At 41.0% G+C, this 21,525-nt stretch overlaps 1 protein-coding gene across 1 annotated transcript in view; it reads left to right on the top strand.

Annotated features, from left to right (window-relative positions):
- Window positions 1-4,314: 4,314 nt before the first annotated feature.
- The window catches only part of LOC147640487 (uncharacterized), an 88,156-nt gene continuing 70,945 nt past the window's right edge, over window positions 4,315-21,525 (top strand). The window contains exons 1-6 of the mRNA XM_086781262.1: window positions 4,315-4,489; window positions 4,643-4,843; window positions 4,935-5,054; window positions 13,599-15,214; window positions 16,021-16,193; window positions 16,318-16,397. Of these exons, the coding sequence (XP_086637388.1) occupies window positions 13,608-15,214; window positions 16,021-16,193; window positions 16,318-16,397 (1,860 nt within the window). The 5' untranslated portion in view covers window positions 4,315-4,489; window positions 4,643-4,843; window positions 4,935-5,054; window positions 13,599-13,607. The remainder of the gene's footprint in view (window positions 4,490-4,642; window positions 4,844-4,934; window positions 5,055-13,598; window positions 15,215-16,020; window positions 16,194-16,317; window positions 16,398-21,525) is intronic.

Genomic DNA, 21,525 nt, shown 5'->3' with positions numbered 1-21,525 from the left:
TGTTATGTGGGATACGTATATGTTCCATTTGTTCGATAATTTGGGAAGGTATATGACATGTTATGTCATCTGGGAAAATTTCGCCTATAAGTTTTCTCGTTTTTGTATTATAACTCCGTAAAATTTTGTAGTCCAAGTGATTGGAGTTACATGTAGCCCAGCTGTTGATCTAATGACATCGAATTAATAGGGATTTGGTGTTGAAATGCAATCTACTAAGCATTTCGTAGAAGTGAGTGGCTCGAGCATCTTATAAGAGATAGCTCCTTCAGATATTTCAACTTAGGAAGAGTATATCCAATGAGTAGTACAGATATACTCAACCAAATCGAGGGAAGGATTTGGAGGTTTGATAGATAAGGTAAAGTGGGCGTAGTTCAACTTTACCAAGCAAACATCACCCAAAAGAAAAAAGCTAACATGTACTAATTTACGTTTTGGTAATATTTTATGAACTTTATACGAGGACCCAACATAACTTGTTTGTCATCAATTACAGTTACGTAGTATATTGCCACCTACGGGTAGGTAATGCATTGCTATTGTAATGAGGAGGCAATAAGGAAATGTTATATGTGTGACTTCATATTGGTCCTAAACACAAATTGGATGAGTGATGTTCATGTAATAGCATTGTTGAAGTATATAGAGATTGAGTTTGTTTGTCTATCAGTGTAAGGTGTGTTGGAGGCATACCTAAACCACATATCATAGCATATGTAGATACAAACCTATTAAATAAAAGGGAATTCTCAATTCTTGCTTTGTAGTAAACCATTTTTCGTGGTTGACATTGGTTTACGAATTGTTGTCTATAGTTGAGAATGATTTACAACCACACTGGTTTGTCTAATGTTTGACTTAGTAGAAATGTCCAGTGAACCCACATTTGTAGAGGTGTGTCTGGACGGTACTGCTAACGCTTCGATATTAGCATGATAACCCAAAGACATGTCCATAAGACATAGCTGGCTATTGAGTCACATGGTTGTAGTGCCCTACTCATGGGCTTGGGGGTTTATATGACTCTCATTGCTTGCACATTGCTCTTGATTTCTAGTAGTGCGTAGATACTATAGGTCACATAGATGTTGTCTATGTAGAGATCATCTTCGTTGTAAGATGTGTGAATTGTCCTAGGAAGAATAAAGAACTCAAAACTGTTCTTGAAGGACGCATAAACTTTTTGAGAGCATAGCTATCCCTAGACTATATGTAATGCCAATTGAATTTTAGCACATTATAGAGCATTTTGCTAAAGACTTGTAACAATTGCGTAAATTTGTTAAATTAAAGTTCATGTGGTTTCTAACGGTAAGACCAAAACATCTTTGATGTCATACAACATGCAAATAAATTCCTTAAACATCTTTGATGTCGTAGAACATGCAAAGAAATTCCTTAAATGTCGCAACACATTCAATATGAAGTTTTTGAGGATTTGAAAACTTCTGACATATACGAAGGCATGATATTATTCGATGCCTTAGTAAAAGTTTGTCTTTTATTGACATCTTTCATAGTTGCAAGTGGTAACTATGGTTTAGTGTTTCCAAATGAAACGTGAGTACTGCATGTTTCCTTGGTCATAGTGCTTAAGGAAAATACATGTTGTGTGTTGGTTTCCTTGTCCATAGTACTTGTTTGCACACATGGACACTTAAAGTTTTTTTTTATTGTTTTACAAGCAAAAATGCTTGTTAAATAAGAGGGGTAAGGCTGACCAATATGGCAAAGTTTATTCCAACTAAAAGATGTAAAAACATTTGAGCTTGCTAGGCTCTTTATCAAACATCTCTACAAACTATGTGGATTATCCGTTGTGCAGATATAGTGTTGGATAGCGATAGGAAGTTTGATATAGTTACTTTTGAAGGGAAATCTTCAACAAGTTGGATATTCTTTTAAGTACGGCCAATCATCCAGAGTTTGGTGATTAGATCGAAAAGTCAACCAAGTTTTAGAGCATATGCTTTCACCAACTAGATTTACTTCATTCAGGTTGATGCATGGATTCTAGTTTAGATCTCCTATGGTAGAGCTATATCAGGAGAAGATTTAGCACGCTGGTGGTGTAGCCTGGTAGCATAGTCTACAAACTTGAGTTGCTAGAGAGCTCTCGAGTACATTTAGTTTTAGATAGGAGATCTAAAACTAGAATCCATGCATCAACCAAGTTTTAGAGCATATGCTTTCACCAACTAGATTTACTTCATTCAGGTTGATGCATGGATTCTAGTTTAGATCTCCTATGGTAGAGCTATATCAGGAGAAGATTCAGCACGCTGGTGGTGTAGCCTGGTAGCGTATTCTACAAACTTGAGTTGCTAGAGAGCTCTCGAGTACATTTAGTTTTTCATGTCAGTGGCATGTGAAAACAATGTATCACCAAGGCAACGTAGTTTGCCTTGAAGTTTAGTTGTATCCTTCCAGTTACGATCACTTCCATTTGAACCAAAGAGGATTCATAGGTTTAGAGATAAGAACACGAGGCATACTGTGTACTGTAGGCACTTGTTAATTGGAAGAATAGGTTAGAGGAGACCTGAACATTAGAACAATTAAATTCGCTTACCAAAAGCTTTCCCCAATTTGTTTTGGTGGACAAGAACTATTCTTAAGGGGAGGGGGGGGAGTAATGTCACGTAACCTATAAACGGCATGTGGGAGCTCGACCGAATGCGAAGCCCAAATGCCAGAGTGTGGACGGCGAGTGCATCCGAGGTCTAGGGGTGAGGGTGCTCAAGTTGGAGCACTTGGGCAATTGGGTAGGCTTCTGGGCGGGCATACCCCTATAAGTGCTCGGGAGTGTGGAGTTATGTCTATGGTTAGGTGGTAACTAGAGCTCCTTGCCCTCTTGTGCTATGGCGGTGGCTATGGCGGGGTGACACTCGCCCTGATTGACGTATATGCCACGAAGAAGCCTCATCTCTAAGCATCAACGTTGGGAGATTGGGACACACTCTCATGTTGTGCCATGAAGATCCAGACGAGCATCCCATGCCAAGCATTCCATGGTGGTCTTGGCACTCATTCCACCAATCATAGGGTGCAGGATTACTTCTACCAACTACCTAATGTTAAAGGGCTCACGCCACTTCCATAACCAATGAAGGCCAGCATAAAAAACCTCTACATTGGCTATCCCTTTCCATGCTACCTACCACCAGGTTTCCCCAAAGCTTTTCACGACTTTGCCCTGCATTTGGCTACTATAGGTTGGTCCAAAACCATACCACTTAACCTTGGTTGCCAACTTCATGGCATATCCTAGACCACCCATACGTTTTCACCATAGTAGCAGCTTTTACCTCAGTTGCCAACTTTATGGCGTATCCTAAACCATCCATACCTTTTCACCATAGTAGCAGCTTTACCACTGAGGACACATGTTAGTATGGTTTTACTTGCCCAACCTACCATAAGGCACTTTGCCATCTTACTCACTGAAACGGGCATTTGTATTTTGTAAGATAGGGCTAGAACAACATATAAAGCGACCTTAACTTGTGCTTAATGCCAAATAGGGAAAGTCTAAGGACTTCGTTTACATACTTGCTTAAGACTAGCAAATAGAGGTCAGACCATTTTTAATAGCTAAAACAAGGAGCATGACATTTTTGCATGGCATACCACAACCTTATTGATTAAAAAGTTGAACTCTACATGTACTTATGATGGTTTGAAGCATTCAAAAGATATATGCTAGAATATTGTATGTTTCAAAACTCAAGTAATGTAACTGCTAGGATTTGGGGGCCGGTAAGGGGATACCTACCAAAACCGGCCTCCTAAAGAAGACCTTCTATGAATTACAAAGTGCTAAAACATGTCTTTCAATGTATTTCTATCGTGGCTTGAAGGGATTGGTTGAAAACATGTTCACTTATTAGCAGCGTGTTGCACTCTACAACACTCCAAGGTGTTTCCAAGGAATTTGAAAAGTACAAAAATTAGTTCGCAACAAGGTATTTCCAAAGAGATATATATGTAAAGTTTTGACTTTCATCAGTGTCTATCTCTTGTTTTCAAGGGTGTCACACTAGGGGGTTTTTAAACCCTATCCCCAATGATTTATTGGGCACCTCTTGGCCTGTGTTGACTTCATGTCCATTTATTCGATTTATCTTAGATTAATCACTGCATAAAATAAATTTTCTGCAAATCAAATGCCTAGAAGAACTTCTTATAGCAATTTATGTACTAGTTTAAACCATGGAGGACGACCTCAATGTTAAACCACATTCTGACATGAATACAATATTATAGTGGATTCACGCTTTGTTTATATGCTATGCAGGGGAAAAAAGTAGCGATGTTTTGATTTTTATTCATGGAATAACATAGGTTTGAAAGAAAAAGCAATAAAAAAAAAACACTTCTTAAAAGCTTTTATCAGCGCTGAGAAAGAGGAAGTAACCCACAGCATTCGAAATCTCCTTTTTTCCCAAGGGCCTGAAGCACTGATCGTCGCAAGCTCAACAGGAAGGTTCTCTCTCTCTCTTATTTCATTGTAAATTTCGTTTCAGAAGTACGCAGGTATTAAAGTTAGGGTTTGCTTTACGCATAAAATTAGGGCTAGGGTTAAAGTTAGGGTTTTGCCTTGCACAAAAAGTCAGGCGTTTTTTTTTTGGGTGGTCAGGAGAAATTTTCCCATGATTTCGAAGATCTGTGTGTAGTGATTGTCCGCCAATCAGACATCCACTCTTCTTACGACCATTCTTGTACGCTAGTGCTACGGAACTTCGAACGGGCAGCATTCATACGAGGAGGACGAAGACCTCGCAGGCGCCTTTCTCTCAAGTCGAACCAAGTTGCTGCTTCCATTCTTCTTCTTTACAAGGTAAATGTCACAGCTCAGTCTGGTTTGTAGCTTAATTGTAGGTTAATTTATGGCCTAGCAGGCTAAAAAATTCATCTGCCTCACATGACAGAGTTCCTCCTCACATAGCAGTAAAGTCTGCAAGCATGGATAGAGTTAGCATCGCACATACAAAGCTTTTTTGGATGGACATTGCATCGACTGCAGATCCAGAATTTACTTGACTGAACAAGTGCGGTATCTTTCTCTTGTTCGAGAAAATTTTAAGTCTATGTCTGCTTTTCCTATAGTTTACCTTTTAGTCTGATCAATTCATTGTAAAGATTCTTTGAGAAGTGTCACAGAACCGCACCCTGAAAGTGACAACCTACTAATATCAATTGCTGCCCACATTGTGGATGTGCTCGTAGGCTAGAGAGTGAGGTGATACGATAGGTTAAATCTATGGGTGGGTTTCAAAATTTAAGGAGTGACCAATTTTTGAGGCCTCCATTCTACATAACATATAGGGGATCGAGAGATCATGCACTTCGGCATCCCAAGGCAGTTGGAGAGGCAATGCAAAAGCATCCAATAAGAAGTTGTGGGATGTCCTACTCCAAGAGGGTTCAACTTGTTGAAAGAAGGTTTAGGCAATCCCTTCCCTAATCCAAGCTAGTAAGCAAGCCCCACAGCTCAGATCAGTGAAGAAAGAATGGACTTTGCTATGAAGCTGGCTAACGGACTTATTGGAATGTAGTAATGGACAGGGTACAGGCAGCCTGCATCCTACCTCTTCATAAATCAAACAAAGAAGCCCTCATTTTGCCCTAGCCCCTCATGTGCAGGTTGGTTTCTTTATGAAGAGACTGAAGCTGTGAAGGACGTCCAGGACAGGGTTATTTCTGGAAGAATTCGTGTAAGACCCTATATCGAAGCAGGCCTAGTCCGGCTGACCAGGTCTGGTGGTTGCAACAAAGAGGCTGACTCCTTGAAGTGGCTGGTGGGAACCTGTAAATATTACCCTTGGCCACCAATATAATCATCAAATGTGCAACCTCTTCTTTGTGCTTAAATAAAGACAATAAATTTTGTTATCATAGGAGTAAGTCCTTATCTGAAGAATCTTATCCTTATCCTAAAAAATCTAAGTTTTTCACGCCTGTGAAAAACTATTGTTGTTATCACAGTAAAAAGTCCTTATCTAAGTTTTTCACGCCTATGAAAAACTAGATTGTTGGGTTTTCACGTCCGTGAAAAACTCAATATCTTTTGATTAAGGAAAGATTTGGGACCTAAATCATCTTTGAATATGAAAGGAAATTAGTGTGCATCAATACTGGGCCATGGCACATGAAATAGACCTTAGGAAATACAAAATATTAAAAGGCAAAAGCCGTTGTTAGGGTAGCTGCCAAAGCTGCCGCGCCGCACCATCATTCCATTGCGGGTGCTGCAATCTTCTTGAACAAGCTTTCACTTTATTGTGAATGTATTGTGTACCTTCACCATTCACATTAGTTGGACCCAAATCAATACTTACTTCCTACAAAACACATATGATATCGTATAACAGCCTTCAAGCTCATATAAGTTTATGTACTCACACATCTACGGTGTTCCTTATGTACGTTCATTGGCTTCTGTGCAATTTGAAAATCCCCTTCCCCTTCCCCTTCCCCTCCCCTCCCCTCCTTCCCCTGGGCTTTCAAGCATCTATAGTGCTCAACTGAAAAGTGTCCAAGTATGCTTCAAGAAGTGCCGGATGCTCCTTGAAGTAATTCTCATCCAATCATCTTGTATCAATGGTTGAATAATTTTTAAATCTCACAATGTAGAACATTGATTTTGTCACTGGCAAGTCTTTTCTCCTCATGAAATACAATTTGCGTAGGTTTGATACCTCCTCGAGTTGGTGGATCTTCAGAAATAGGTTTCGTGGGTTTGGGCTCTACGTATCTCTTTAAGAGGTTCATGTCACATAAATGACGTAGTGGAAGACTTAAACATAGATTAACGCTAATCAAAACTGAGTAAGACACAGAAGAAGAAGGAGAGATAGATCTAATCTACTTCATATTGCTAAATCATGCTTTTTCTACAATGATGAAATCTCACAAGGTAGCACATTGACTTTGCCGCTGGCAAGTTTTTGCTCCTTATGAAATACAATTTGTGTAGGTTCGATACCTCCTCAAGTTCATCCCCTTTTGGTGGATCTTCAAAAACAGGTTTTGTGGGTTTGGGCCCTACGTATCTCCTTAAGAGGTTCATGTAACATAAATGACGTAGCGGAAGACTTAAACACAGATTAATGCTAATCAAAACTAAGTAAGACACAAAATAAGAAGGAGAGAGAGATCTAATCTACCTTATATTGCTACAACATGCTATTTCTACAATGATGATCTTGGATCTTAGATCCTGCTTATTGCATGCTCTAATGCACATGAGGGTTGCTTGATCTCGTTGATTTACTTCTTCGAGATGTCTTGGTTGCTGCTTGGTTCTCTAGTCTTTGGCCTTGGCTTGGGAACCTCTATTTGAATGTGTAAGAATGCCCCTTGACTTGCCTTTATATAGGGAATTGATAGCAAGTCTTATTCAAGTTGGCTAGGGCTTTTATGAATCCAAAAAGTCATCAAAAAGGCCTTTTCTTTTGCTCATATTATGCCCAATTTGTGTCCCAAATTTTTATTGGTTCATGTCTTGGTTACCTCTAGATATCTATTGAGAATCGAGATGCCAACCCAAAACAAGCCATAATCTGCCTCGTACTTCGCTTAGAAGGCGGTTGCAAGTAGGAAACATGTCCATGCACGTGACATCCCCTCCTCCTAAACTTGGAGCTTGGGGCAATTTATGAACTTTTGTGCCACTTTTGTTGTGGTCCATCTATAAGCTCTACTCTATATCCACTAGCTTAATATCCAAGCTCTTTGGCTTGGTCATTGGATGTTTTACAAGAGGTGTAGCCTTATCCTTCTCCCTGTCGGTCTCGGAAAGACTCTTTGGAAGCTCCACGAGAACTGTAGACCGACTTTATTCTCCTCTCGAAATTTAGAGAGATCTACTTGTTGGCTTTCTAGTTGAGGTTTGAGCGTTGGCAATCTTTCTCATAAACTTGCAAATACAATTCCGCATGTTGCAGGTGGCGGCTTTCGAAAGCCACTGCATGTCCCTCTTGGTTCAAAATAGCACCCAAACAATCTCCACATGCATCACACTCGACCACAAAATGTCTGTGCAAATTTGGAATAATAAGAACTTGCCCGGATATGATGGCATCCTTCAACTTCTGAAAAGCTATCTTTTCGGGATCCGACCAACAAAATGCTACTTTCTTCTTCGTTAGATCATGTAACAGCAAAGCTAAGAAATCAAAGTGTCGAATAAATCGACGATAATAAGAGCATAAACCAATAAAGCTCCTAACTTGATGCACATTCTGCATTTCCGGCTAATCCTTGATGGCTTGAATCTTTGCAAGATCCATGCGTACTCTATCTTTGAAGACAATATGTCCTACATAGTGAATTTGTGACAAGAAGAAGTCACTGGTCTTCCCATGGATGAAAAGCTTATGTTTCCTTAGCTCTTCAAAAACAATGGCAAGATGCTCTTTATGTTCAGCCTCACTCATTGAAAAAAGGATAATATCATCAAAGAAAGTTCCTGTGAGCTTGCGGTGAGGTCTAAAAATTTTATCCATCGTTCTATTGAAAGTGGCAGGAGCATTTGTAAGTCCAAATGGCACACTCTTAAGATCAATGCGACAGAAACAAGCAGCTCCCTCAAGTTTATCAAGAATATCATCGATTCGAGGAATCGGAAACCTGTTCTTGATAGTAATCTTGTTAAGGGCCCTATAATCAACACATATTCTGTATGTCCCATCCTTTTTCTACACAAGTAAAACTGGAGAATAATAAGGCGAAGAACTTGGCCTTATCAACCCCTTCTCAAGCAAATCATTTATTTGAGTCATGATTTCCTCCTGTTGGGCAGCACTCACCCTATAAGGAGGTCGGTTAGGAGGAGAGCTCTCAGGGATTCTGTCAATACAACGATCCTCTGGCCTCTTTGGGGGTAACTGTCCTGGTAGTGAATCAGCAAATCAATGAGCATATTCACTTAGGAAATCAATCTTATCTTGATCTACGGGAGTTACATCATCATGATCAACATCATCCTTCCACATTGTCAGGACTCCTCGATGGAAGAAGGCAATGAGAGCTATCTCCCGCATTGGGTGTGAGTGGGATGGCAGCTAGCAGCTGCTAGCATCATTTTATTTGGACATGTTATTTAGTTTGAACTTTGGACATGTTATTTATTTTGATCTTGGATTTTGAGCCATGACTCATCACCCACGTGGTGATCCTTTTTATTTTGTGTTTAGTGATTTTTGTTTAGTCATCACCCCACTTTGTGATATCATCATATCTTACATGTATTTTGTTTTTATTGAAATGAATTCAATGTGGTCTCTTATAAGTTATGTCAACAGTTTTTTCTTTTGTATATTTCAAGTTAAAAATATACATGCTTTTTCTATTTTGTATGGAACCTTTTTGCACTACCTCAGAAACCAAAGCCATCAAGGGGGGAGAAAAGTTGGTGAATATGTGAGTTAGTGGGAGAGATCTGGGAAGAAAAGTTGGTGATCTTGTCATCTTGGAGTCCATTGGCAACAAGCGAAAGTCTTCCTGTTGATCACTTCAATGACCTCATCATCAAAGTACACACCAAGTCCCTTCTGAGAAGCTTTGTACACTGAAAACAAATTTTCGGAAATCCGTTTTACATATCAAACATCATGTAAGGTGGCAGAGGAACCCAAAGAAACAATACCAACATTGGTGACAAGTTGTCACTGATGCGACAGAGAGAGTCTAGTAGTCCTCCAAGATATGGGCGACCTCCAAGATATGGGCTTGATTGGTCATGTGGACAGAAGCACCACTATCACTAACCCATTACACCACCTCAGGTGTGGCACTGACCTCTTTTGGAGAAGTCATCTCTGTGATCACGAGGAGTGAATCTTGTGAAGAAGTGGATGAATCTGTGATTGCCATGCATGCAACTTTGGCAGATCCCTCCTCTGAAACTTTGTCCTTGCCCTTGTCTTTGGTGTTGTCCTTGTCAGATGCTTTGAAAGCATCTATACTTGGCTTTGGTTGCTCGAGAGCTATCGAGCAAAGTAGCGAGCCTCAGTATGACCTGTCCTGCCACAATAATCACATTCATTGCTTTTGTCCTTGGACTTCTTTGAATCCTGTTTACCCTTGCCCTTTGCCTTTGTTTTTGTTGTTGTTGTTGTTGGAGGTTTCTTTTCGGCCTTTGCCTTGGCCCTTGTCAGAGTCTACAAAAGAAGACTCCGACTTGCCTTTTCCGCGAAGCATGCACTTGTCGTGGAGATAACTCACGACTTCCTCAAAGGGGGAAGAGGATCACGGAAGTAAATATTATCCTTAAAAGAATCAAATGCGGGTGAACTCTCCAATCTTCTCAACCATGTTATCCTTAAAAGAATCAAATGCGGGTGAACTCTCCAATCTTCTCAACCATGTTATCGGACACATTGATTGTGAGCTTCTCCAAATCTGACTCTAGTTTGGCAATCTTCATTGTTGAAACTCTCCCATACCACTCTGGATCTCCGTCCACATCCGATGAGCATTACTCTGAGTAGAGGTAAAACTGTGCCTGTATAGACAGAGTCATGCAATGGATGATGATAAGACGGGCCTGAGCATCCAATATGCTTCTCAAAGCAAGGTCCACCAAGTGAGGTGTGGAGATGGACATCCACACACCAGCTCCTTTAAGCAATAAGTGAGTGTAGAAAGACCAAGTACGATAGTTGGTTGTTGTAAGCTTCATGGAGTCACTAACTTGGGGAGGATTGTAGGGGTGGTATATGGGTAGGGGTGGGAGCAAGACCTAGATGAGAGAAACTTAGAGAAGAAAGATTGGGAAGAGGAACCACTTGGGGAGAGGGAGCAGGGGATCCAGGCAATGAAGGTGTTGGAATATCAACCGGAGAAGGAGCAGCAATAGAGAAATCTCCTGAACTCATGTCCTCTGACAAGAAACCTTCTCTAAATCAAGAGGGCTGTAAAAAAACAGCAAATAGCCTCCTCTCAAAGTTGTGGACAGCAAGAGGAGAGAAAGAAGAAAGGGAGGGAGGGTGGGAAAAGAGATAGAGAAAGAAAATCTCTGAGGAACCTTGTCCTCAGCACCTAGAAGAGAGCTTCAGCCTCCAACAGCAAAAAAATGCAGAAGTCCCAAGGTATAGATGCAGAAAATGCAACAAGTTGATGAAGCCTCTGCTTCAATCAGAAAAACGCATCACCTTCTGTGTGTGGATCAGAGTTTGGCTCTGATACCATGAAAGAAAGAGCAAAACACAAGTTGTAGGCCCAAAGCACAAACTGTAGAGATTGTTTCTACAGCCAATGAGCTCCAGCAAATATGCAAGAATGAGATGGAAAATGAGGTGAAGGGTGTGATTGCTTATATACCTCCAATATGTGCTAGCCGGCGAGCTGTAGCAAGCCGATAGCATTCATGAGCATAAATATGCCATAAATAGCATAAAAAAGCTCGTAAAATGCTAGAAAAAATCCTAAATAATATCTGCTAAAATATGGTAACGCAGTGTCTCATAAAATGACCAATGAAAAGGTACATGTAGGCCCTTTGGAGATGATATGTATTCCAACAGCTCTAGCAACACTTGGATAGGGGGCTGGGTGTTATGGGATGGCAGTGTTTGGGCAACAAGCATGGCCATGGTGTTGGTCTAGTCCTAGCTTGGGGGTACTTCAGATGGAGCTATGTTTGGGTGGTGATTTGTTGCAGGCGTCGTATCTGTGTGGTTTGTGCGCATGTATTTTGTAATATGCACGGAAGTCTTCGTATTGGAGGATCCTGTCACACAAATGCTCACACCGTCTTCTGTATCCTGAGTTTCGCGAGTTTAGCAATCCACTTTAATACTTCAAACTTTAAAGAGATATGAGAAAGAAAGAAAGAAAGAAAGCTGTATTAACGTCTACTAGAGGCCGAACTCGACCTATGAGACAAATCAATGTACAACTGTCAATGTCTTCTGGATGTCCAGAAAAAAAAGAAGGGAAAAATGAACATGAAATAAACTATGAAAGTACTGAGCTAGTGGGGGCGTGTGATGGATGGAGCAATACTGCTAGAGGCTCAGTATGCAACCTATGTGCGCAGGGTATACAAGAATGCAACTAGATTGGGTCCCAAATTACCCACTGAAGGGCCCCCTATCCCGTTACCAAGATAGTATTTGCTTTATTACTTTAGAGAGAATGATTGTGGACTGTAGATAAGCCAAACGCAAGATCTTGGAGGATCGGAAGCTTGGCTGAACTGTACACGGCTGTAGAAACACCACAATGAACTGATCTTGAGCCTATGCACTCTTCCCAAGGGCATGAGGAAGGGCTGCACACCTGAGGCTGAGAAGGGACTGTAGTGGACTGTTCTAAGCTATGAAAATATGCTGAAAATGCTTATGAATGCTGTGTTACCTTCACCAGATGGATGGGGCATGTGTGGATGATGCATAGAAGGTTGTAGGCTGCTGTAGGACTGAAAACGCAAACCTGGACTGCTGTAGGACTGAAAACGCAGAGCTGTAGTGAGCTGTACACAGGCCAGCTGTGAGATATGCAGAAACCGCAGATGTGTTTGCTGATTTGGGGCCTGTGGAGGTACTGAATGGCTGCGCCTAAGGACTGTAGGGACTGCTGAACTGCTGCGTTGGAGAGCTAGGGTTGATTGAAGCAAAACGCAAGTGCTCCAAGGGCTGGATGAGACTATGGCTGCAGGCGGGTATGCTCCTAGGGCTGAGGATATGAGGCTTGCCTATTTATACTAGTTGGGAGTTGGTCAAAGTTGGCTGACTGGTCATAAAGTTATTAAACTTTATGTTATAAAAATGGCATTAAATGCTAATAAAATACTATAAAATATTGGAAAAATACCAGATAAATCCTAGTTAATTTCCTAAGGCTTCTGTGATGTTCTAAGTGATGCACAGGCATATGAATGCATGTTATGCAAAATGCAGAGTGCTTTCTTATGCAAACACTTAGGCTTCTACTGACTCTACATGCATGAATGATTCTCTCCAAGTGGGTTAAGGGATTTGACTGACTGATTGACCTGCTAAGGCTGAGGAATGACCTGCGTAGCTCGTGCCTGACTTATCTTGGACTGAGGATATACAATGGGGTCACGGCATACGACAAATATCATCCTACTGGGTTCTAATAATGTACTGATGTTGCACTGCTGATGATGAGCCATCTTGTCACCATGCACTAAGTGCAGAGTGCATGTGACATATTTGTTTGGCAGGAGCTGCCCAGGAGTCAAGGGGCTATTTTTCTTTGTAAGAGTTGTGGTATATAAATAAATATATTTTTCAAGATTCAGGGCAAGTACTTTCTTGGGTGCCTCATAGAGCTCTCTTTTTATTTCATGTTGTATTGGTGTTTACTTATTAATGGGTGCCTTGTAAATAGATCTGGCTGTGCTTTATTGCGTACTTTCAATGCCAAGTGTGTAAGCTAATAGGATCCTCTGTGTGTATGCCATACTTGTTTGATGGTATTAACATAACTTTACTGCCTTTTTGTTCTCAATAAAGTTTTCATGTTGTGAGAGATGCAATCCTAATTATTTCAAAGTCGAAGTATCGGTGGCATCCGCTTACATACTGATCTCATATTTGTATATTTGTATGCACTTGCAGGGTGCTCGGATGGTGAAGATGAGGAAACTTGTAGAGGTTCCTTTGGGCCAGCCAGGTCATATAGCAGACAATGCTCTCTTTACCGGTTTCTTGGAAGATGAGAGGGGGTATTTCAGTGATGCATCTTTATATGATGATGATGATGATGATGGTACTGAGGATGAGTTAGCCAAGCCAGAGTCTAATTTGGACGGTTATGATGCACTAGACTTCAAGCAAACCAAGACCTGTGTACGCATACCGGCATTTAAAAAGAAACCCCAGAGCAAGCTTGCAAAGTGTTTGTTACAGGATCTAAAAAACTGTAAGATTGCTAGCAAAAAAGCAGACAGAGACACAGATGGAAAGAAGCAGCTGCTGGAGAGGAAGAAAACGAAAAAGGCTGGCCTGAGAAAGACTGAGAGTAAAGCACACATTACAAGTGCTATTGAAGTAAAATCAGAGCAAGGTACAAGTCCCCACCTAGAGAAGCCCCCATCAGAGAGGTCTGTGAGCAGGCAACATAAGCTCTTCAAAAAACAAAAGGCACAATCCAGTGCTGAACTTGGGGAACAAGGAAATGCTAGCTCAGCAAGCTCCCATGACAGTGAAGTGGATGTGAAAGCGCAAAGGAAAGTGGAGAAATCTGCGAAGGTCATTTCAAAGAAAAGGGAAACTGTTACAGTCAAAGCTGAGTATGGTGTTGAAATTGCAAGCGAGAAAGCAAAAGACACCAGGGTGAAAGCAGAGAACTTGCCAGAGACATCAAATATAAGGGGAGTGACTGCAATCAAGGCTTTCCAGAGGAGGAAAAAGCTTTGCAAAGCTGCAGAGCTAGCATCAGCAGCTGAAAAAGAACACAAAGGTAAACGGAAGGTGATGGCCAATAATGCTATGAAAATGAAGGGAAGGATATGGGAGAAAAGCGTCTCAAAATCTCCCATCAAAATCCAAGGAAATGATAGCTCATTTTTGGGAGGCATGCAAAGAAAAAAAACAGAAGGACAAACTGCAGATTCAGATGTACCACCTGCAGCTGCTCATGAAACCAGTCAGATGACTAGTTCCATCAAATACTCCAAGCAAGGCTCACCAAAGCACAAGGAGCAGAAGCTTGTGAAAGATGAGGACGGGCTGCCGAGGGCCAGGATATCTGGGGAAGGAAGGTCTAAATCTTTGGTCAAAAAGTGCCTTCCAAGCATAGGGAATTCTGTAAAAGGTCTAAAGCACAAGGAGATCCTCAAGTATGAGGATGTTGCTGGGTCATTGTCGACTAGGAAAAGGGAAATCTTCAATGAGCAGCAAACTCTTGCAGTTACAGATGCCAGATTGAAAGGTGGGCAAGCAGTGAAAGATTTGTGTGCGAGCTTAGAGACAGTGCATAGTATTGTTGAGCATCAAAGGCCTGCTGTGGAGAAAGATGGTGACAATGGTGTGGCCGGAGAGGAAGTGTCCAGTGGTGTTACGGAGGGTGGCGAAGGGAACAAGGAGCATATGACTGATGAAAAGGGCAATGGAAGCAGTAATGCAGAGCCTGCAATCACAGATGTTGGCTGGGTCTTGTGTGACAGTTGTCACAAGTGGCGTTGCATTCCTGCTTCCTTGGCAGATATCATCGAAGCAACAAATTGTGGCTGGTAAAAGTACTAAAAGGATGCTAATGTGTGATCAGTATCAACTATAGGGTTACTGTTTCATACAGTGTTAAGTTTCATCTAGAGTCAGGGTTTCCTCCAGGGCAGAGGTTTTTAGGGTCATATTGGATTGAGTTTTTTAAGTGAATGTAAGTGCTACAATGTGGGTTTGAGGTGCATGATGATTTTTTTTTTTTGGTGTTTTCCTTTTTCTCCTTTGGGTAGCTGATTTATTTCGTCATTGCCTGTGCATGCATTAAGCATAGCATCTCACACCATGCAAAAATTAAGGCTGATTGCATAGCATCTCACAACATACAAAAATTAAGGCTGATTGATTTATGTCTAGTTTATGCTAATTTTTCTATCCAAAGTGGTGCAATTGCGTGACCAGAAAACCCTGTGTGTGTGTGTGTGTGTGTGTGTAGCGTTCATCATGGCTAAGTCTACCTTTTATGTCCGGAGAAGTGATAGAATCTTAGTATGGTGGTTTATCTATGAAGATTTGTGCGCTACCTTTGTGCATGAGACTGTACCTACTCTTGAGCACTGATGATGTGAGAGGGAATGTCATAGCACTTAGTCTATGTGATGGTTGATGAAGTTACGATTCGAAGCTTTGTGAGTAGGGTCGAGATGGCACTTTGATCTTTGTTAAGTTTAAGAAATAGCCTGAACTTCCTTTTGTATATAAATATTTGATTCGGCTACTTTTGGGCTCCAGTTGTGCATTACAGGACGGTCATGTGCAGTATTTCTTTTTTATGATGTTCAAAGTTGGTTCTTGTTTCTCTGTGTTTTGGTTCTAGGTTATGCAAAGACAACCCAAATAAAAAGTTTGCGGATTGCTCTGTGCCTCAAGAGAAGTCTAATGCAGAGATTAATGCAGAGCTTAACATTTCAGAGGTTTCTTTCTGTGAGGAGGGTGATGGAAAGGAACCTCCAATAGATTCAAAGCTCTCAAATGGCTTACAGCATCAAAGTAAGATTTTGTGTATGGGTCTTAAGGGGCGCCAATTGGTTGGTGGACTTGTTACATAGAAGCATATATGTGTATACTTGAACAAGATTTTTGGCCTTGATCTGACTCTTCTTGTGATTTGCAGGCCGCCCACAGGCCACATGGACCTTGATCAAGCATAACGTTTTCCAGCATCGTCGCAGGAAAACACAGACGGTTGATGAGGCAAGTATTTGGTTGGCATGCGAGTGGCTCCATGTTTAGTGTTTCTGTAGATTACCTCAATATAGCGTATATACTAAAGCATGTATGCTTCTGCATTTGCAAAATAATTGCTGTATGCATCTGTTCAGATCAGCATTTTTTGGTGAGCTTGTCCATGCCTGTAGCAGCCAAGTGCATTAATAGTAGACTAGGTGTTAGGGATTCCTGCAACAGAATCTTCCAAGATCTCTTAAACATAGGACAAGCACAAGATTAATCCGGATTAAGGTTGTGCAGGCTAGCTCACCACACAACCATAGATCCCGTACACACACAGAATCTTCCCGATCATAGGGGCTAAGGCTCCGTTTATACAGGCTTACACCAGTCAGCCTTGGCGTCCCATACCATCGGGTCCTGCCCTAAGGGCCATCGATGGGCAGTCTGCCTCAAGGGATGGACAATTGGGAGTGATTGCATCCATGGTCAAGGCACATACCACCATCTTGTCACATGACAATACAATAATAATCATCCACTTATCACATAACCCTCACTTAGTTTTTGCCAATAAAAGCTATACTTATGGGATTATTAACTTGTAAGCCTTAACCCTTATAATCAACTTGCTTTTCCCAATCATTGGGTCCCCTAGCCCCGGGGCCCTGGATTAGGTTGTCTACCCCTATAGTTAGCATCAGGTGCATAACATACTTCCCCTCTTCAAGCATTTACATCCTCGTAAATGAACTTGGGAAAATCCTATTAGAAACCTGACTGCCACATTGAGTTTACCTCCGTCCTTATCTTTCCAAATCCAACAATCATATACATAAAGGGGCTCTTTTGTCCTACGGGTTTTTCCCCTTGGATATTCGGTGTGAAAGGACACCTAGACTAGGTTTTATTATTATCACTTGTACTTGTCACTCATCGTTATTGTGTGAATGTACGTGCAAGTACTTCTCCCTCTCCCTCTCTCAATCGATTTGCTTCCTGTGTGTGTGTGTGTGAGAGCTTCCAAGTTCCATTGCCCCACAAGCCCTAGCTCTAGGTTCCTGTGTGCCAACATTTAGGGTTCCTATTGTTTTTAGGGTTTTTGCTATTTCAGGATTTCTGCTCATTTTAGCGTTTCTTCTCAAAATCTGCCCAAACAACATAACAACACACCGTGAAATGTGCCTGACCAATTCAAAATCAGAAAACCCTAATTTCAAAACTTTATGACCTGCTCGTACAGCTGTACGGCCAAAGTTTTTTCTTCACACGTGTGTTCGCTCTACTCTGTACATCACCTTTGCAAAATCTGAACCTGTTTGAAGGTGGTCGTACTGTGCTGATGTGGCATTTTGTACGTGTACACAAAATTGACGTTGCAAAAGCTACCAGAATTTGGGGCTTTTCTAATTATGGGGTTCTTGAGCTTCCCAGCACACACATCACTATTCCGGTGTCAACAAATTACATCTGGAAGTGCAAAATCGAGGCTGTTTTCCACTCTTTTCTTCAGTTTCTTGCAACAGGTTTGCGCAGGACAAGTACAGGTGATTGTATTTGGTGGCAGTTTGTGCTCATTGTGCCTGGTAGTGCACATAAGTGCATATTTGTGATATTTTTGCCTCTCGTAAGATCTTGTTAGTTGTGCATTTTGCAAAATGGCACAGAATGCAGTAGATGTATTTGGTGTTTTTTCCCAAGAGGGCAAACTTGATAGGAACAATTACTCCTTGTAGAGTTTTATGGTGAGGAACTTGCTCGTCGCCAAGGGTTTGTGGGGATATATTAATAGTGATGACCCCGGTAGTGTAGGCATTGCAGAGTGGAAGAGGTGCTCAAAAGGCTCTAGCACTTGCTCCTGCCACTTAGGAATAGAGAAGATGGGATGCACGTGTGCCCAAGCCATAGTTTTGATCTCTTTGTTTGTCAATTGGTCAATTATTCCACACATCCGGTCATGCAAGACTTTCACTGCATACATGGGATGTGTTGGAAACTATGTATCAGCCCGGCAAAAGAAATCAAATGGGAAAAAATTGCCTAATTAAAGCTTACAATATGTAAAAAATTGGTTTTTTACTGAAGTCTCTACTCTACATCGACATTTGAAGGGCTACAGCCTTCAAATTTCTTGGGGGCTCTCTGTGTTCATCATTCACAGCACCATGGATATACATAGGAGCAGCACAAGATTAGTCTGCTTCTTATGCGGGATGGTGCTTTGAACATCGTCAAGAGCACTGAGAAGAGACTAGAGGGAGAAGCTAATTTGCAGAAGATACAAATCTGGGAGGAAAGAATGGCAAAGCCCTCACACACATTGGCTTGGGACTTGCAGACAACCTTATCCATCACCTCGATTTGGAGAAGACAACAAAAGAGGTATGAGACAAATTGGAAAACCTCTTTGGGAGAACAAAATAAACAACTCTAAAGTGTTCTCAAAACAAAAATTCTTTGGTCTAAAAATGAAAGAAAGTAACAGTCTACAAGAACATCTAAGCAATCTTGGGTCCATCCTTCAACAACTGGTGGTCCTCAAGGCAAAAGTTGACGAGGATGATAAGAAAGTAGTCCTTCTATCAAGCATAGAAGACATTTCAAAGTTCGCGGAAACCCTGTTCGTACTAAGGATAGCCCGAGAAATGAGCTATGAAGAGATGGTGACCATCCTCATTGACAAGGATAAATGTCTTCAAGAGCAAGTTGTTGCCAATATCTTTTTAGAAAAGGGTTTCTTCACAAAACAAAAGGTTAAGAGCAAAGGGAAAGCTGTCAAGTGCACCTTTTGCAAGAAGCTACGTCACACAGAAGATTGTTGCTTCAAAAGAATGGCAAAGGAATAAGAGAAGAATCATGCCAACTGGTGGCTGAAAATGTAGATGAAGATGAAGAGTTTGAAGATGCTCTAGAGAAACCAGAAACCTCTACGGTACGTGAAAAAGATTTCACTACGACAATATCCGCTCTCTCTTTTAGAGATAGATATTGATTGGGCATTCTAAATATATGTATGAGTCAATAAGGGTTCTCTGCCCGGGATGTCCTCCCAAACATTATTATATTCGTTTGTGTGTTTGTATTTTGCCCTGATGCTATAAAAGGCTTCGTTCTATTTGTAGGCTTTGTTTCTCAACTAAATCCCTGTTTTGAGTTCAGGATGGTTGACATATCTAATGTGTAGTCCATAGTTGTTTCTGTACGGCGTATGATGCCATATCGTACGGAATGCCGTACGGTACGATATCATACGGTACGATAGCATACAGACTCGTACGGGTTTTTCAGAAAAAAAATTTGGTCTTGTTTTTGCTTGTTTATGGCTGTTTGAGCTTCCTCTGTACTATGATGCTTCCCTCCTTTTTAAAATACTCCATATCTCGAAATTGGAAATACCTAAGTTTATAAGTTTGTTGGGATTTGGAGTCTATGTACGTGTGAACACTCCCTATGAGTGCTAGTTCGTATATGTGTGAACCACCTCTTTAAGGTGGGCAAGTGTGCATTAAAGATAAGTCTTTGGGGTTGGTGTAATCCTAGGGCTATAAAAAGCATTGTACTTGGTGGAGCTTAATCCCACATCAATAAACTTCATTCAGTCGTGCAATATTGTCTCTCTACCACTCTCTCTCCTCTCTCTACACACAATCGACATGAAGAAGCTCCGCCCACCTTAGTCTGCTCTCCATCGATATCGACAAGGATAACATAACATACTTCCATGTTCAAAAAATTTCAGAAGTATTAGGTATTTTAATACATAAGTATATGCAGGCATCCTCATCCGAGATGATACTCCCCGAAGAATGCTCCTACTAGGCCAAAATTGTGTCCAATCCAGAACACCTCTAATAGAATGACTAGCATATCCTGCAATTTCTTGTATTTTAACATTGAAATCCAAGCCAAGACTACACACCTTTAAGTTGTAAGTTCAAGGGCAATTTCTTGCATTTTAACATTGAAATCCAAGCCAAGACTAGATACACACCTTTAAGTTGTAGGAGGGAATTTGGGCTAATACCCATACTAGATCACTACCTGACTATTACTAGTAGTCATATGCTTAGTACATTATAGACTGACTGTAGGGATTTCTCTCCCAATTTGATGGTCCCTTGGATTTAATTTATCCTCCTATTTGCTTGACGGATTGAGGATAATTAACAAGAACTCATACCCTATCAACCACTATCTACTTAATTTTCATGCAACTTCAACTTCACCAACTTCACTACTCAAAAATTTCTAGAATAGATCTAAGATAATTGCACTAATCAACACTTTACCTCATAGTCTTGGCCAGACATAAGTTTCATCGAAGGCCAGTACATGTGCCGTTAGCAAAACATCGACTCTATTCAAACACCAATTCGTGGATTCATGGATGTTCCCATTGTAGGAATGTAGTGGGTACTCTTCCCACAACGATACCCTTCACATAAACCGTATCACCTCCGAAGATAGAATCTATGCGATGAAACAACTGATCTCAATATCATTGTCATCATCCTCTTAGTTTGGGTCACACACACACACACACATATATATATATATATATATATATATGTGTGTGTGTGTGTGTGTGTGTGAGGCTTGATGCCAAAACGGATCAATGCGCCTAACGGTTTCGAAAAATCAATGAGAGAAGAATTCAAAATTGGTGAAATTGTAAATGCTTCATCTCCACCAATCAAAATCGCAAGCAATCCAAAGCATAAGTCTCTTTCTTGTATTTGATTTTCCAAAGTCAAGTCTGCTCACCGTAGATTAACTATACCCTCATGGGATAGGGCACCCCATGATAGAAATATAGATACTTCGAGAATTCTTACATGCGGTATATCGTAGCATTCCATACTACCAGGATATACCCCATAGAATCCTCTTTAGACTCAAAAGATTGGAGTGATCAATTTCCCCACTGTCCCTCTCTTAATTGAGGTAGGCTTCCACCTAAATGTCATGGTCAGACCTTGAGGTTAGCGCCGTATCAATGTCTTACTCAACCTTTCCGGTACCATCTGTCTTAATGCAGGTTTCTCAAAATTGTTTGCATTGAAAAAACAAGAAGCTGACATCTCCACAATAAATTTGTCCGTGTAGCATATCAACTATAAATGATCCTCATATAGCCATGATAGCTAAGTTC

The sequence above is a fragment of the Cibotium barometz genome, chromosome 3, assembly GCF_041138505.1.
Source record: "Cibotium barometz isolate CiBa-2024 chromosome 3, ASM4113850v1, whole genome shotgun sequence".
In the NCBI taxonomy this organism is placed as follows: Eukaryota; Viridiplantae; Streptophyta; class Polypodiopsida; order Cyatheales; family Cibotiaceae; genus Cibotium; species Cibotium barometz.
The sequence above is the reverse complement of the archived record's forward strand: the minus strand, read 5'-3'. Positions and strand labels throughout refer to the sequence as shown.